Below are 18,840 nucleotides of genomic sequence, written 5' to 3' on the forward strand. Positions count from 1 at the left end.
GGTGAAATGGGATAACGGCGAAACGGGACTAATAGATCCCTTGACTTTGGGGAAGCATGACTTTGTTACTGCTAGCTTTCCACTGGGAGGAAGCGACCCGAATTTCCAAGCGATGGGACAAAAAAGTAATGACATTTCTTTTCTCAGTCGATCCCTTCACTTTGGAGATGATGAGTTAAATATCGGGCGCATTTACGTGATTTTACAAATCGCGGGGCACACACACACACACACTCACACACTGTCACACACACACACACATGCGCGTTCGCGCGCGCACACACACACACACACACACACACACACACACACACACACACACACACACACACACACACACACATACACACACACACACATAAAATGTATGGGCTAACACGCAACAGCTGGTTTTTTTTTATTAGGTCACAGACCTGGAAGACCCATGTGCAAGACGAATAATTAATATCACTGAAATGCGTGTTCCCCATGCACCACCCAAAACATGCCCCGAGGGGCTCTGCCTCTACAAGTCGTGTCAAAACCATTTGTTCGGGTGTCCAGGAGTGTTCTTCTTCATGCCACTGGCGCTCGTTCTCCCCGCAAACGCTACTTGTGTCAGTACCAGCGATGACGCCGAACGACAACACACCTGTCTCGGTTCAGTCGTCGTTGTCGGCCCCGTCTTCCTCGCAACGTCTATAGTCTTTTTAACCGAGACGAAGACTTTGCCAACAAAAATGAAGAAACTGGACAATGACGCTACGAACATATCTGCCGTGTGCTGACAAAACCGAGTAAGTCCATTTTTTTCAAAAATGATATTTTTTGTTCATCAAAAAGAAGAAATCAATGCGCATCTTTTGTGTTAATTTCTACTTTTTAGAGTGCTTAGATAAGCAGATATGAACAGGTAAGTCCACAACCAAAAACAACTTTTTAAGTGTGCATGAATGTTTTGACAAAACCAAGTAAGTCCAAGGGTTTCCCAATCTTCGTATAATGGTAGTTTCAACATTCTTTCAGACGACTTATTCAGAAAAGACGTCATTTTAAGTTTAGAACTCACAAATGACGTCATTTAAAGTTTAGAACTCACAAATGACGTCATTTAAAGTTTAGAACACACAAATGACGTCATTCGATAAGGCGAGACATAATGACGTCACCTTATGACGATTTATTTCAAACATTTTTCTTCTCTATATGATTCTCCTGACGATCCTTGTCTCCCTCACTCCTTCCCTACCTCCCTCCATCTCTCTTTCTATCCCTCCCTACCTCTCTCGCTATCTCTCTCCCTCTTCCTCCCTCTCTCAATTTTCCTCCCTCCATCATTCTCTCTATCCCCCCTTCCGTTTTGCTCTCCCCTCCTCCCTCTCTTCCCTCATCCTTCTCTCCCTACCGTCAACAATCGATTTTTCTCTACCTACCTCCTTCCCTCTCTCTCCCTCCCCTCTGTCCCTCCATCCCACTCTCTTTCTCTCCCTCCCTCCCCCTCTCTCTCCCTCCTACGCTCTTCCTCCCTCCTTATCTCCCTCCCCCTCTCTCACTCCCTCCCTCCTCTCTCCCTCCATCCCACTATCTCTTTCCCTCCCTCCCCTCTCTTCTCTCTCTCCCTACCTCCATCCCTCCCACACTTCCTCCCCCCCTCTTCTTCCTCCCTCCCTATCTCCCTCCCTCCCCTTCTCTCACTCCCTCCCTCCTCTCTCTCTCCCTCCATCCCACTATTTCTTTCCCTCCCTCCCTCCCTCTCTTTCTCTCCCTCCCTATCTCCCTCTTCTTTCCTCCCTCCCTCAATCCCACTAAGTCTCTCCCTCCCTCTCTTTCTCTCTCTTCCTTTCCCTCTCCCTCCCTCCTTTCTCTCTCTCCCTCCCTTCCCCCTTCTCTCTCACTCAATCCCTCCTACCCCCCTCCCTCTCTCTCCCTCGGTCCATTCCTATATCTCTCTCTTCCTCCCCATTTATCTCTCCCTCCATAGCTCTCCCCCCTCCCTCTCACATTCCCTCTCTTTCTCCCTCTCTCCACCCCTCTTTCCATCTCTCTATCTCCCTCCCTCCCTTTATTTCTCTCTCCCTCCACCCCTCCCTCCCGCTCCCCCCCATCCCGCCCCTGCTTTCTCTCCTCTCTCTCACTCTCTCCTCTTTCTCACTCCCTGTCTAGTCTCCCCCCCTCTCTCTCTCTCTCTCTCTCTCTCTCTCTCTCTTTCCATCTTGTGCAAATTACAATACAATACAATACAATACAATAACTTTATTAATCTCTAAAAGACAAATTACATTGCTGAGCGTTTGTGTCCGTAATAATAACATACATAAAACATTCAAAATAAACATTTGTTCTTTGTCCTGAGAAAATATAGTACATTGGTTATCACATAAGAAAGTATATTAAAAATAAATTAACATGCATTCACCATCAACAATGCGCAAAAGAAAGTCAGCACCTTGCCGGTTATCACATATTGTCTAAGAGAGTAGAATGCAAAACAAAATCAACAATACTGAAACAATACAGAACACTGACCCCGTGCATCAGAGCGACAACACCAGCATCTACCGCCCCACCTGAGAATTGAAGATGTGAATTGCAGATGGAATGAACGAATTTCTGTAGCGTGTGGATCTTGCGGTTGGTTGTCTGAATCTGTTGCTCCTGTCTGTCCGTCTACTGTCAAATTCCGGTCTGAGTGGGTGCGAGTCGTCAGCCAAAATCTTCTGTACCTTGTCAGTCAGTCGTCGTTCATGTGTTGATGTGAAATTGTCCTGCTTCCTCCCAACCACCCCACTTGCTTTCCTGATGAATTTATCTAATCTATCCCTGTCTTGCTTGTTGATGTTGCCACCCCAACACACGGAGCCAAAGTACAACACACTATTGCACGTTGAAGTGTAAAACATCTGAAGGATTTCTTGTCTGATGTTAAAAGACCTGAGTTTTCTCAAAAAGTACAGGCGAGAGTGGAGTTTCTTCACAAGGGCATCAGAGTTTGGTTTCCATGTCAACTTATTGTCTATAATCACCCCCAAATACTTATACTGCTCTACCTTCTCTACGACCTCCCCCTTGATCACTATCTCCCTGTGTACATGTTCCCCCCTCCTGTTGTCCATTATCACTTCCTTTGTCTTCCCCACATTAAGCTCGTTGTGTTATTTTCACCGTTTTGTCATTTCTCTTGACAACACTTCTTCTTCCAAATATTCTGGTAAAACCAAGTAAGTCCGCATGCTTAGAACTGCGCATTTTTTGTTAGATCTGATATTGGGGGGAAAAGTCGTAAAACCAAGTAAGTCCACAAAATGCCCAACAAAACCAAAACCATCCATCAGATTATTATGAAAATCGGGGTTTAAACGTAAATTAATGCTATTTATCTAATTATCTCGGTTGTTTGATCTAGATAATCATCACTTTTGAGACATTTTATCAAACAGTAAAAGTCGTTTTTCTCGGAAGTAGCGTCAGTGGACTTACTTGGTTTTGTCAGCACACGGCAGATATGACGAATGACATGACGTCAAAACTAAAGACGTGATGAGGACAGAGGAATCAACGTTTCGACGGCCCGGGCGGGAATGGTCCTCGATAGCTCATACGAAATCTACTTTTTGTTCGCTGTTTTTAACGACTCCTTTCAAGTGTGATTTTTCAATTTAACCTATGACACGACTCGGGTGGCAAAGAACATACCCTGAAATTCCCGTCTCAGTCGGTGAAGCCGTTTTGTCATCATACCCACATAATGGAAGGGCGCTGGTTCTGAGCGACGCTTAGTTCTTGATATAGGTGTGACCACATGACGTTATTTATACTTTCGTCATCGAAGATCTTTCGTATTTCAATCAGTTTCATTTCCCAGTTCTGTGTTCTGCGGTCGTTTTGACTGATTTGACAAGTTGAGAAAACCAATGACATTTTATTTTTGCGAAGCAACTGAATATGACAAGAAAAGAAAGCGTGCAGAAGTATGTTTAGGTCCTGCCAGACTTTATTGACCAACGATTTCTCCCTTGGAAGAAAATGAAGATGTCTGCTTTTTGTCTGCTTTGAAGGTAGGGAGATTTTACAGCGCACACGGTAAATTGCAAGTCGTAATGGACAAGAATGTTGTTATTCTTCTTTCTTTGAAGTACCGTAGATTTGTTTTTGGCCATATTTTCGAGCTGTGCATTGTTATATTATGGGAAAAACACGTTTGAACACAAATTCGCAAAGAAATTTTGATCATTTGCTCCGGAACTGCAACATCGATTTGCCATAAAAAAAAATTCTGGCTCAATATGCGGAAACAGTCAGGTAGTGTCATATTGTTTAAATGGGTGTGGAAGAACTGCTGACAATTAACATCGCACTCCGGCCCTGTTCTTTTCTTCGTCACACCCAAACCGTTATTTGTTTTGGGCGACGCATTATTAACAGACAGACACACAGAAACCAGCTTGATTAGTGAGATACAGGCTTCATGAAGCATAATTGTGACCCTCCACCACGGAATGAGTCGCATGTCACCTTTGCATGATTTTCATATTTTTACATTTTCCTAAAGAGTTTTTTTTTATGCTCTATCCAGTGGTGAAACCCGTTTTAGAAAAGAGCGAAAACTGTTTGAGTTATAAGCCTGTGACTAAGGTGACCCTCACACTGTTACCAGACACTCCCCGGACTTATATTAAGCCTAGCGCAGAACCGCGCGAGGTGACATGCGACTCATTTCGTGGTGGAGGGTCACAATTGTCACAGATTTTCTTCATTGTAAGCTTATTTTCAGCGACAAACACCATAAACTGTATATAATTGGAATTAGAAAATGATAAGGAACAGAGAAATGATAATTGTATGCGTCTTCTTCAAGCAATAAAAAAAGTTGCTATTTAACGGTTTTCTTCATTTTCAGCCAATGTTTAAATCAAAAGTTTGATGGGTTGTTGACAGACCAGCTTTTGTGTCGGTCCTCGGGGGGCATATCGACTCCTTGGTCAATAAATATGAAACAAAAGACGATATGCTCCCCCTCGGACCGACAAAAAGCTGGTCTGACAACAAACCACCAAACATTGTTTTTGTCATCATTTTGGTAGTGAGAAAATAAGTGCACAATAAATGAATCAATCAATAGGAAGCTTATATAGCGCGTATTCCGTGGGTACAGTTCTAAGCGCTTGTCGAAGAGTTGTCAACACAGGACTAACAAAGAAACTAACATCTACAGACGGACACGAACCCTATCACACACTAGCAAACCCTGATAAACATACAACAAACATTGTTTAAAGGCACAGTGCAGCTCACAGCCTTCGTTTTGCGTTTTTGTTGCAGCTGAGTGCATTTACAGTTCAAAAATCCTCCTATGGTACCGGTAGTAAAACAAACCCAACACTACCTAACGACGACATCTGTGAAGCTCGACAGTTTCTTGTTCACGCGAGAGCATAAATTAACCTAGTTATCATAGTGGTGTTTGGTCGGAGTTCGATTCAACTGAGTGATTCCGGCCTCCATTTTGTTTTACACAAACTCATGATGATCATCTGACATAGTTTGCTAGTGACGTGTCTTTTTCTGCATGATGTGATCTACCTGATCTAAATTTAGATCCGAAAATAGGCCAAGACCAGCCGGGACAGAGTCCGAAATTAATTCGTAAAAAAAATCGCAGTTCTTGACTCTTTGGGTGCAAGTCAATAAAACTTGGTAGTTCTTCTAACGGATAGCTGCCTGAGGTTTGACTAAAAGCCCCAGGGGCTCCGTGCACCTGGATTTGACAAGTTCAGTACCTTTAACAACAATGTACACATCAATAGCTAGGTCCAAACAAAATAATATTAAGCACAAAGAAAACACCTCTCACAGAGCGCTAGCACAGCACAAGAATCAACACAGGGAGCCATGCTTTGAAACACGAGTTCCGTTTTGATAACCACACTAGTTCCGTTTTGATAACCACACTAGTTCCGTTTTGATAACCACACTAGTTCCGTTTTGATAACCACGCTAGTTCCGTTTTGATAACCACACGAGTTCCGTTTTGATAACCACACGAGTTCCGTTTTGATAACCACACGAGTTCCGTTTTGATAACCACACGAGTTCCGTTTTGATAACCACACGAGTTCCGTTTTGATAACCACACGAGTTCCGTTTTGATAACCACACGAGTTCCGTTTTGATAACCACTGGCAATCAAAGCTGGCGTGTGAAAGCAATGTTCTGTGTTTTTGAGTTCATAAAATGTTGGGATGAATATGTCAGGTTTGAGGATGCACAGTTATGTAGGTTCATCTCGGTTTTCCATCCCTTCGGCTTTCAGTTGTAAATATTAAGCTTAGTGATCGAATGTGGAAGCTAAGTTGGGCCAAAAGCCACAGAAGATTTGCGTCGTGCAGCGAAGGAAAGAATCGCGATCTTGTTTCCGACTCATTGCCTCTTTGTTTTTAATTAGACCTGTCATTCTGCTTGCTCGGCTTTGTTAGATGTTTGCATATCTTGTTGCGATTTCTTTTGCTTTTATTATTATTTCTTATTTGCGCTTCGTTTATCGATACAACGTCTTGTGCACGGGTCAAAATGTGTGTGTCAGGGTTTGACTTGAATTTGACGTTCGTGTTTCTCCGAACGTCTGTGTATCAAAACACAGATACACACACCCCATGACTTTGTAAGAAGACAAAACATTTCGCTAGAGCATAATTGTAAAGTTATGATGTTGCGCTATATAAATGCTCATTTATTATTATTATTATTTAAGTTATTGAGACATCCCAGTGCACTAAGGGATTTATAGAGCAAATCTCGAAAATAATTATTGAACTCAGCGCTATGCGCTTCGTTCAATAATGAATTTTCTCGATTTGCTCTATAAATCCCTTAGTGCACTGGAATTGTTTCAATAACGATATTGTCAGTACCGCCATAGAAACAAGAGGCAAAGCCTTCAAGACTCACGTATGTGAAACTATATGATGAACACACAAACGAAGATGATATTTTTTAACTTTGGAATTATCATGCAATACATGTACAAGTAATGCATAGGAATAAATCTTAACACACACACTCACACTACATACTCGCATCACATATATTACAGCACACTTATGCACACTTTCAGTTTCAGAATTTATTCAATTACCTCTGTCAACTTCAGGAAACATTTTAAAATACGCAGACTAGACACAATGACTTCATGCACAAAGTCAATTTGTCTGGTTTTTATCAGAAGAGTTTTTGTGCTATGTATAGAACCTGTTCACCAAGTTTAGTGACGATCGGTCCGTTCATTCTTGAGATCTATATGCGAACACAAACAAACAAACAAACACATGGAGCGAATCCTATACACACCCCTATACCGGGGGTGTAAAAAAAGAAAGCACTCTAGTGGGGCCTGCGGTAACACTGGCAAGAACATATTTTACATACAAAAAGAAACACAAAACAAACATACAATAATGATCACACAACGGCGCAGATAATACAGCACGAGGTACCTGTGATGAAAGGACACCTGAACTAGCCCTAAATTGCAAGTGGCCTTTTACTTTTACAACAGGTAAATGTTTGTCAAGATCAAAGGGACTACAGAAATTGTCGTTTCATGGGGAGTGTCCATTCATCAGAGGGGCCTCACATTGCAGGTACCATGCAATGTACAGTAACAGTAACTTACCATAAGCATTTGCTCAACCACACACACACACACACACATTCATGTGAAAACAGCACCTTGAAGTAAAAACAGTGGATTCCCCTTTTGAAAAATTGAAGGGGGGGGGGGGGGGGGGGTGTCCACAAAATGGGGGTTAATTTACAGAACAAGTCAGAAGATACGAACACAAATTCTGAGATGACACGGGATTGTGAAGAAGTCCAAATCAGGTGGTCTTAAAAAAGGGGCGGATTCAATGCAGTGGCCTTTTAAGAGGAAGCTGAGACAAAATGTCCAATACAGTGGAACCCCCCTTCTAAGACACCCCTCTTAAAATGAAGCAAGTAAAAAAATGGGGGTAATTTTACACAGGATATGAACAGAAAGTCTGAGAAAACAAGGTCTTGGGGGGTCTTAAAAAGGGAGTTCTACTGTACCATGACTTGTAGTAGTACAGTTACCACTCCGTGTAAGTATTATCACAGAATACCATGACATTGTGCAATCTCCACCACCCCAGTGTTCAAGTAAAGTCACATTTCTCCTTGTGAAAACATCTCACAATCTCAGTCAAATCTAGCACGCTGTATTTGGTAAGAACATGCGTTGAATTTGTCACAGGCCAACATTCAAAATGCTGACTGCTTGCCAAAGCTAAAAGTCACTTTTACAAAACAAAGCTTTGTCATGTCTGAAAGTGAGACGGTGAGCCAAACATTTTTTATAAGAAATGTGCCTTTAAAATGATGGTTCATTCTTGAAAAGTCATAAAAAAGTCAAATATGGGAATCATTACACAAGAATCACACTCATTTGATCTTTTTCTAAAGACTCTTCCACACATGATACATTGCAGTGTTTTAGTGATGTGTAGTTCCTAGGCCTTGGTCTGTTTTCTATCACGTACACATACAGTGGAACACCCCTTTTAAGACTCCCTCCCTTTTAATACCCTGTTTTCTGACTTTCTGTTCATAACCTCTGTAAAGTTACCCCCAGTTTAAGACTCCCTCCTTCTAAGACCTCATTTTTTCCATTTTTGGGAGATATTACAAGGTGGGTTCAACTCACTTTTGAATCCAGGTCTAACTGACCTTTTCTTTTCTGTGTCTGGGAACAACCTGAATTTGAATGGGTTGGGTCTACCAGAATAATGAATGATTTGCCAGCACTGAAAATAATATTTTGATTAAATTTTGAAGGACGTTGGCAACTGACAAACCGCGAACTGGTGAATTATCTCCCCTAGACAGTGCCTGGTAAATTGCACACCATCTTTAGCCCTGGATCATGATCACAGGCAATGTTGAATACATTTTGAGAGGAGTTGCCAACTGAAAAACCGCTAAGTTAAGAATTACCTCCCCTTGGCAGTGCCCAAGGACGTATCACCTTAACTTACAAAATAAGATGAACTGATTTAAGTGATTCAAACTTCTAATTTTCGACAACAGAATGGCAATACAGATATTGATTTGAAAACATGATACATATAGTGGGGAAAGGAAAGAAGATCATGTTATCCATGGGGTGATTTGTCCATGATCCAAGCCTTCACACCCAGACGTCTCTCTGATGTGTCACTTGTCCTGTGGGTTACCAGCTCCACATGCAGGGAAGAATATGAAAGATTACACGGAATAACCTTGAATTTCATCATCGTTTTCCTCACGCACAGTGTTAGGGTCAATGATAGCACAACACTTCATGCAGCATACCACAGTCCTCTCTAAATGATTCAGAAATGTCACCAATTTTGTTTGAGAGTACACTATCCGACATGTTTGGAAACCAGAGAATGGCAATGTCCACAAGGATGGAGCCTCAGCTCCAGGAGAAAATGAAGACATTTCTGTAGCAGCTGCTGTTGTTACCACTTCAGTTGTGTTGTCAGTCCAGGATTATGCCCAGCTACTTGTAGTTGTACTTCTGAACCACGCAGGCTTGCCTGGCACTGATAAGCAGCGGGTCATGAGGGGTGGGTGGGGGTGTCGAGTGTCCTGCAATTTATTCCACCCCTGCTCTGTGCTTGCTGTCATCACTCGCCACCATGTCGTCATATCCTCAGATCTGTAACCAATAGCAGACATGCATATATAGCTGATAAAATTGTTTTCAAGTTCTTCTTCTTTAATCTTGAAACTGAGTTTTGTCAGGCTTCTAGCCATTCAAACTGTTCAGCATGGGAAACCCTGAACATGTGCAAAACGCGCCAACTGACTTAGTTTGATGGTCAGACACCACCGACTGTTCAGTATGGGAGACCCTACCAGGCACCCTGCACGTTAGCTGACTTAGCTTGATGGATTATGGAAGCACGCAAGCCACCCCACCACAACACGGTATCAGTTTCTGGGGGCAGTTACTTACCTCACATAAGTGACATGACTTTATTGTTCAAATGTATTGTCATAGTACAATTATACCACTTGACAATACCTGGAGACAACTTGACTATGATATTCAATTAATCAATTTTAAAAACAAAGCAAACACCTTAAACTTATGCGAAATTGACAGTTATAATACTCACTAGCCTAAAATTACAATTACTAAACAGACCACTGATGAAGCAACAACATGAAGCATAATGTATCAACATATTTTATTTCCAAATCACACACTCAGCATACAGCAAAGCTATTTCGACGCTCCTTTTGTGTCCTGTGGGATCTGTACAGTTAGTCACTTGCAAGGACATGAACATTCATTTGAGTGTTATGATGAAAATACATCAAGCACAATGAACTATAAGCTCATCCAGGCATGTTGTGTGTTACTACTGTTACACCCCACAAACATCTGCAATACACTAATAAAGTTAGTGTACATTAAAGGAGACACGAAGCATAAAGTCAAGTAAACATGATGATCCTCCAGATTCAGGGAGACTGTTGAAGATGATATCAAGCACTGACCTGTGGAGAAAACTTGATTATGACATCCATTCAATCAATAAATAAACAACAAACTACAACCAGAAAAGGATTTCATTTTCATTTTCATTTTCATTTTCATTACTTTATTGTCCCATCGCTGGGAAATTCGGGTCGCTTCCTCCCAGTGGAAAGCTAGCAGCAACGGTGTCGCGCTACCCAGGTGTCTGCGTGTTTAGGTGTATTCAGCCACCTGCACTTATGGCAGAATGACCAAGGTCTTTTACGTGCCATTGTGATGACACGGGGGTGGGACATGGCTTCCGTCTCTGGGTCTGCACATAAAGTTGACCCGTGTCCGTCCCGGCCCGAATTCGAACCTGCGACCTTCCGATCACAAGTCCAGTGCTCTACCAACTGAGCTACCGGGCCCTAAATTAAATTAAAAGCAAAAACAAGGAGTCAAATGTGTTCTGCTACTGATTCTTTATTTCCATTGCATTAATTTAAAATAAAACATGACAAATCTTATGCTCCTGTACATAACTTCAGATTTAGCGCCAATTAAAACACCAGACACAGAATCTAATTAACGCATCCACACCTAGTTGTGTCACTGTCATGGCTTGCATATCAAATTCTGCAACAAACAGAATATTAAGTGTGTCAATCTCTCAAAAATTCCATTTACAATGAAATTGACACCCAGCAGGGTTTGTGGTCCGAGTACCAGGATTCAAGTACACCTCCTAGTATTGCAGACTCAGGGAGATTGGTGAAGATCAGATCCAATACTGAGCCATAGTCTGTTGTGGGTTCAGTAATGAGCTGACGCAGACTGAATTCCTGACACAGCTGTTTGAGTGGTTTTGACAGTCTGTCAGAGGCATCACTGTTGAAGTCTCCTCCCATCACAACATAGGGGTGACTTGCTAATACCCTGTGAAGAATGGTCTCAAGTTCAGTACGCAGTGCGCTGGTTTTCACACCCGGAGGACAGTACACTCCCACTACACTCAGCCCTGCAATTCTGCTGCTGGCGTCAAGCACTGTAACTTCTATGCTGTGATTGCAACTTCGGCTTGTAGCTGTGTTGGAGGTAGACAGCAGACTGTCATCACCGATGTACACTATCGTGTCAGCATGTGGACGGTGAGTCTTGGTTGGGGCAGGTTTCTGTCAAGAACTTTGAATTCAGGGAGACTGTAGTGCTGTGGTTCATCTTGTTTGTGTTCCCAGCTTTCAAATATGACCAACATTTCAGCTCGTAACAGATTTCTTTCAAGACGGAGATCTTCCATGTGCTTGTGAAGAGAGCGACTGTTGTGAAAACCTATCAGAAATCCAATGCTGGCAATCTGCTGTAGGTCGCTCACACACCACTCAATGGGCTTCTTCCGCAATCGTTCCATCTCGGTCTTGACATCAGGTGACACTCTGATTTTGTTTGGGTCAAAATCAAGAAGATGGAGGCCGCCCAGAGTTTTGGCTCTGCTGAGTGCCACATACACTAGATGGTGTTGTACCATACCCTGGAAAGACACCGCAACTTGCTCAAGAGTTGAACCCTGTGACTTGTGTACTGTGATAGCAGAGCAAGCTGTCAACGGAAACTGTTTACGAAGCACTGCAACATTTTCTCGTTTTCCAACACGAAACTGTTTGACGGCATGAAAGATGGGAGTCCATGTGGAGCTGATGGCCGGTGTGTAGAGTTGTTTATTTTGGTGGCGGGTCTTTTCACCAACACTCTCTTCATCAAACTCTATCCAGACAACGGACACATGTTCTGGCTTCTCACTGCCTTTGTGTCCAACCTGTCGTAAGGTGCCAGAAGCTCCATTCGTCAGACCATCACTGATGTCAACATTGTGCACCAACATGAATCTACCGCCCACTTTGAGAGTCAAGTGTGATGTAAGACTCTGCGTTTGCTGCACTGTCATATCACGAGCTTTGTGAAGTATCTCGGTTTTCAGTGCAACGCTGATGTCGCCCATCACACTGTCCTTGGCTTCCAGCAGAATCTCCGTAGACTGGAGAAGGGCAAGACTTCTGGTGTTTTGCTCAGTGACCAGACGACGGCTGGTGAACAGGTGAAGCATGTTGTCCGGGATACTGGATTTGACAACACGGGACTTGATGAGGCTTGCATCTTCTTTGGTGTGGCTTCCCTCCCTGATCCTGTTTAGAGCTTCAGCAAAGGTTTTGTCATCTTTCTGCCGCATCACCTGGGTCAACTCAAACATCTGGAACAGCTCCTGCCAGACAATTGGTGCTAGTGCTTCATATGGTCCACGACTTGGCTGAAATACCCAGCGATCCATGACTGGTCTCAGCTGGAATAGATCACCAACAGCAAGGACACTGACACCACCAAAGGGCTTGCTGCAACCCATCACTTGTTGCAGACGCTGACTGACAAAACCCAACATGTTGGCACCAACCATGGAAATTTCATCAATGATCACCAATCGCAATTCTGCTAGAGTTGACCGAAGTGTGTTCAAGCGACTGGCGTCAAGTTTCACGTAATCACTGAGACTCTGGTTTGCAGGGAGGCAGAAGGCTGTGTGTAGTGTCACACCTCTGATGTTATAAGCAGCCTTGCCTGTTGGAGCGGCAAGAAGTAGCCGAAGGCAATCCGGATTGTCTCCAGGGCGACTGCTTAGGTAACGGACAAGAGCATGGTAAATAGCCAGAACACAACGACTCTTTCCCACACCTGCACCTCCAGAGAGAAAACAGTAGAAGGGTTCGCATGCAGATAGACTGCCACTACACTTTGTCTTCATCCAGTGCAGTATGTGATAGAAGAACGTTTGCTGACTGCAATTCAGTGATCTTACCATTGCATCAAATTCTTCATTTGGTATCCTGTTCACTATACGGTCATGGGTTATGTCAGATGTTGCGTGACAACCCAGGTCAAGACCAATGTCATACTGTCGGTGCTGTTCAGAGTCTGGTTGGAACGCTGCATTGATGGTACTCTCTGTGTTGTATTTCTCGTGGCGGCTCTCCATGTCTTGTGCTTGTGGAGCCACCCCATCCCATGCTTCCTCATCAATGCCATCCTTCTGCACCTGTTCCACAGCCTGGTCCACAGCAGTAGCATTGGTCTCAAACTTGCTGCTGACTTCAAACACTGTTTCTTTCATCTGTTCAAATCTCTCATGGTATGTCCCACACCCACCAATGATATCCTTGTCCTCGTTTCGCCATGGGATATACAACATCAGCTTCTCTCTGTAGTGGTTTTCTGAGTCAGACTCCAGAGAAAAGCGAACACAACGCAGAACTTTTGGTTTTCTCCGGTGGTGCAAGACTTTGCCATCAGGAAGTTTGTACAGGTGACCAGAAGAAGAGTCATTGTTCCAGATGTTGTCGGTTGCATCCTCCTCATATTCACCTTCAGGGAGGAAATCCTGTTCCTTCTTTTTCGTGTTCTTACCTGTTCTGCTGTTTGATCCTGCCTTTCTCATGTCGTACGAAGTAGCAAAGTCTGCAAGACAGATGTTTTCCAACTCCTTTGGTCTTTCAGAGTACCTGTCGATCAGGCTTGTGAGAGTCACATCTGTGTCCTCATCTTTCATTGCTTCAAGCATGGTGGAATTCTTGAGCAGACCAACTCGCTGGCAGGGGGGAGATGTGTTGACAAAAATCACATCCCTTGTGCATCGGGTCAAAGGCAGCTGCATCAGGAGGTAGACAGCTTCCTGAGCAGACACTTCGCAGTGGTTCAAAAACTTGTTCGCAATGTGTCTGACTTTTTGTTTGACACTCTGGTTGCCACGTTTTGCCTCATCATCAGCGTGTTTTAGAAGATCGCTCATGCCACGCTGGCTCTTGCTGATGTATGTCACAATGTACATTCCACAGGCATACTCATCGAGGACAAATTGCACATCTGTGTTGGCCATCCACACCTGAGCGAGAATATCATTTCTGCTGTTCATGCGTGTCGCTGATGGTTCGCGTCGCAAAAAGATCTTGGTGCTGTCAAGGTCAGAACGAAGTGCAAGGATGTACTGATTCTCATCAATGCCGACTCGTGCCAGAAATTCTTCAAAAGAAATGTTCTCACCCAGTTTCAACTGGCTAAGTTCTCTTTTGATGGTTCTCAAGTTTTCTGTGATGCCAGAATTCTCCTTTGCTTCAGACTGAGTCAGTGGACGGAGCATCATAGTTTTTGACATGGGAGGGAGAGGAAAACCAAACCTGCACACGTGTTTTCCACCTTTCTTGCATGACTTGGAATGCTTGTGTTCATGCAGGCTCGAAACGTCCTTCAACTCACCCTCTTCATGCCTCTGACATGTCAAGTGTTTATCAAGAAATGCCACCACATCTTCGTCAGAGTCTGTATCAGCCTTTGGTGCATCTTCAACCCAGATCATACAGTGAATGTGAGGGGATCCCCGCTGCTGAAATTCTACTCTGAAAAAGTGGTCCGTCACTTTTCCAAGAGGCTGCAGATCACTCAGGATGACTTTTCTGAACAAGACCTGAACTCTGTAGTCAAAGTGACGAGCGCAAGTCACAGGATCTTTTTGTATAAGCTGCGACTTCTCCTGCCAGGTCAGGTTCTCAAGGTCATCATCAGTGGGGTCTACACTGTGCTCCATGCGGTAGAGGACACGGAGAAGATCAAGCCACCTTGTTTCAGCAGCAGAAAATGTAGCAAAGAAAGTTGGTCTACCAAGCTGCCTAATCATAGCAAAGAGATCCTTCTGTTTCGCTTGCCAGTACGGGGGAGAGGATCGCAGTGTTTTGAGGACACGATACCCTTGATCCTGGCGCAGAAGATCTTCAATGGCACCATCTTTCCTCAACTGCCCTGCAGTATGGCCTGTCTTTGCTCCTTTCACTTTCCGAAGTGCTGTTGTGGCTAAATCTCGAATCTGTAACATCTGTAGCTTCTTCAACTTGAAAAAGATGTTTGCAATGGAGTGGGCAGCACGCCGGTCAGCACTTCTTAGCTCAGCCTTGCAGATCTTACTGTAGGTGAGGGGCTTCATTCGATCACTGTTATCAACACGTCGTTGGCCGCAAAATATGGTTGGAAAGGATTTCTCCTCACAATCTTTGTCCATGAAAAGACCAAGTGGATGTTTGCCTTCACCTGGTGCTATGTTCAGTGCCGCCTGGCCATCAGTTGTAAAGTCGTTGGGGTGGAGAAGGGTGTCACGACAGCCACCTCCCAGTTCTGCCTCTTGACTGGTTTCGACCCATTCTTTGTCTTCATCATCTTCCCCAGTGTCATCTTTGTCATTAGCAGCTATGTTTTCCTCCGGCCACTCCTGAAACAAATCTGCATACTCTTCTGGCAGATTACCATCTTGGTCTTGTTCTGGTTTCTTGTCTTTCACTGTGCCAGAAGCTTGATCAGTTACCAAGTGCTCAGGGCCTTGTGACGGTACATTAGAACATTGCTTCACAGCATCACATTCAGGTTGTTTGCCTTTGTCACATGAGTGAGCATGGTTGGTATTCTCACTTTGGATACAACTATCATCATCTGCACTGTTGATTCTGAACTCTACCGACTCTGCTCCCTCCCACTCTGGCTTGAACCAAGAAGGATCCAGCTTAATGCCCTCTTCTCTGAACAGGACACTGTTCCCAATCAACCACTCCGCAGCAGCAAAGATCTTCCCAGGCCTCACATTTTCAAAGTGGTAGGAGGACTTGTAGCGCAAGCGTCTCTTCAACTTCAAGGCAATTGTCTCTGTCTCTTCGAATCGCCTAGGTAATGAAGTCACCATAGCTGGCACATCCACGGGCACATTTACTACATTTCCTCTAATACCAAACTGATGGTCGCAGCCAAGCTCTCGCATCTGCATGAAGGGAATTCGTGGCGATATACACCGTTCCTCCAGGGTTGTGAGACCTTTGAGTGGAGGTGGAATTGCCGGGAATCCAAGACCATTTCTCACAGCTAAATTGGGCAGCACAGTTTTGCTCAAACTGGAGAGACATGTGGAACATATCCACTCAGTGTCTTGGAAGCTTTTTGTTCCTAACAGAACCTGCTCTATAATGGAAGACTTAACACCCTTGTTCTGGAGAGATGTAGCAGAGGGAGCAACACTCACTGAGTGTTTGTAGAAGAGACCATTACAGCATGTACATATGAATGAAGGTCCGTGACTAACATTGGACTGAAAGACCTTCTTGATGTCATCGACCGTCAAGCAACCGCTTTTTGTGGTCAGTTTGTCTCTTGCTGCTCGCACCTTAGCTTGATAAGATTCTCTGTATGAAGGACAACGCCTTCTCTTCACTTTCCTCAATCTGTCACTCTCCGATTCCTTTCGCCTATAGTTTCTATTCTGTCTTTGTTCTGCTTTCCTTTGCCTGTCTTTTAGGGCCTCTTTCTCTCTGTACTCTTCACTACTTCTCCTTGTTGCCATTCTCTGTCTAGTTCTACATGCTTCTTTCTGACTGTAATCCCTATTGCTCTCTTTGTTGCCATTCTCTGTCTGGTTCTACCTGCTTCTTTCTGACTGTAATCCCTATTGCCTCTCTTTGTTGTCATTCTCTGTCTGGTTCTACCTGCTTCTTTCTGGCTGTACTCTTTAGTGGCTCTCTGTTTAGCCATTCTAAGTCGGTTTCTTTCTGCTTCTTTCTGGCTGTACTCTTTAGTGGCTCTCTGTTTAGCCATTCTAAGTCGGTTTCTTTCTGCTTCTTGTTCTCTGAACTCTCCACTGCATCTTCTCTTTGCAATTCTTGCTTTGCCTAGGTGTGCTTCCTTGTGCCTATATGCCTGCCTAAGTCTCCTCTCACCTTTTCTCAACCTATTTTCAGCTGACTCTTTCTGCTTGTACTCTTGGTTTTGACGCAGTTTCTGCATTGTATTTCTGCGGTTCACAAGTGTCACTGTTGTATGAGATACGAGTGGCTTCTCAGCACCTTCACACTCTGCTGCTGCAAGCACAGGTACATTAACTTGTTGATGTTGGCATGACAGCACTGGTCCGTCAGATGGAAGATGGACGTCAGTCACAATTTCATATGGGTATTGTTGAGGTGGTTGATGTAAATGCACTGTGAACTCACATGGGTCTGTGGAGCAATCAGTCTTGGATCATGTGTGTGCCAGGCACTCTGCCCGACTACATTGCGATAAACACAGATTCTGGTGTTGAGCATGAGGGCAGCACTGTAAATCTCCACTTCTGTTGCCCACGTCCCTGAATTCCGCATGCCCGACCTGGTCAGATAGGACGCGGCTGTCAGCCCTTGTTGTTGCAGGAGAACATGCTCAATTCGATATGTGTGTGCAGACTGTGTCATGAAATGGCAGACTGCAGCTCGAAGTTGGAGATGGTACTCTTCACACCCAGTCACGGCAAAGCTCAGGCAGCGGAAAAAACAATTACCATCTCCACCAACCCTTTTAAAATGTGTTGGTGCTCCAGCCGGAAGCAGCTGATCTGACGAAGGCAGTGCAAGCTTCAAAGGCAAAGTGAACTGGCGACATTTGTCTAACTGCCACTGGCAGTGTACAGGGTTGAATGTGATGCCATGTTGCTCACTAGCTTTAACCTGAATATCCTGTGAATCTGAACAATTGTGTGACTGAAGGCGCTGGAATGATGAAAACACTTTGCCACAAGAAGTACACTTTGAGCATTTATGTTTCAATAGCCTAACACGGCTACTGAACATTTTCTGGCAGTCTACACACTGCACAACCGAGTCCATTCTGAGGAGCAAATATTCCAAGTTACAAAAAAGCATAAAAATCGGGCAGCACCCCCCGGACTGGAAACTACTTTCAGAACCGAGACAAACTATTTTAAGTACCAAAATCGCACAAAAAATCGGGCAGCACCCTCGGGCCTGGAAACTACTTTCAGAACAGAGACGGAAAATATTCTAAGTACCAAAATCGCACAAAAAATTGGGCAGCACCCCCGGGCCTGGAAACTACTTTCAGAACCGAGACGAAAAATATTTTAATGATGTCTGAAAAGTTAGAATATTAGTAATAGTATAAAGGTAGGTACTCACAAAGATGTTGCTCGTGCAGAAATCCAAAAATATGCTGAAGATCAAACTGTCAGGCTCATGACTGTCCAGGTGGCAGAAATCGAAGAGGATGATGATGCGCTGAAAATAAAAATGTAATTGTACTTTAAACTTGGTCAGGTTTGTCTGAGCGCAGGAGATGACTGTCTTTTTGTCTGAAATCGCATTCAATCTGATGTTCAAAAGAAACAATGGTTAAGCATAAACTGACAATGCAATGATGCACTGAAGTTGCGTGAAGCAATATAAAAACATTCAGTTTGCAGTCACGCTAGTTCATTTTCAGAACCACTAGCC

General features: G+C 43.9%; 1 protein-coding gene across 1 annotated transcript; it reads right to left on the reverse strand.

Annotated features, from left to right (window-relative positions):
* Positions 1-11,298: 11,298 nt before the first annotated feature.
* Positions 11,299-18,038, reverse strand: LOC138955556 (uncharacterized; the record flags this gene model as incomplete). The annotated part of the gene is made up of 5 exons (XM_070327141.1): positions 18,002-18,038; positions 17,322-17,436; positions 13,353-16,476; positions 12,030-13,049; positions 11,299-11,679 (listed from the first exon to the last, which is right to left on the reverse strand). Coding segments are annotated over exons 1-5 (4,677 nt in total), but the record flags the coding sequence as incomplete, so codon positions are not given.
* Positions 18,039-18,840: the final 802 nt, after the last annotated feature.

Source organism: Littorina saxatilis, unplaced genomic scaffold (assembly GCF_037325665.1).
Source record: "Littorina saxatilis isolate snail1 unplaced genomic scaffold, US_GU_Lsax_2.0 scaffold_1263, whole genome shotgun sequence".
Lineage (NCBI taxonomy): Eukaryota > Metazoa > Mollusca > Gastropoda > Littorinimorpha > Littorinidae > Littorina > Littorina saxatilis.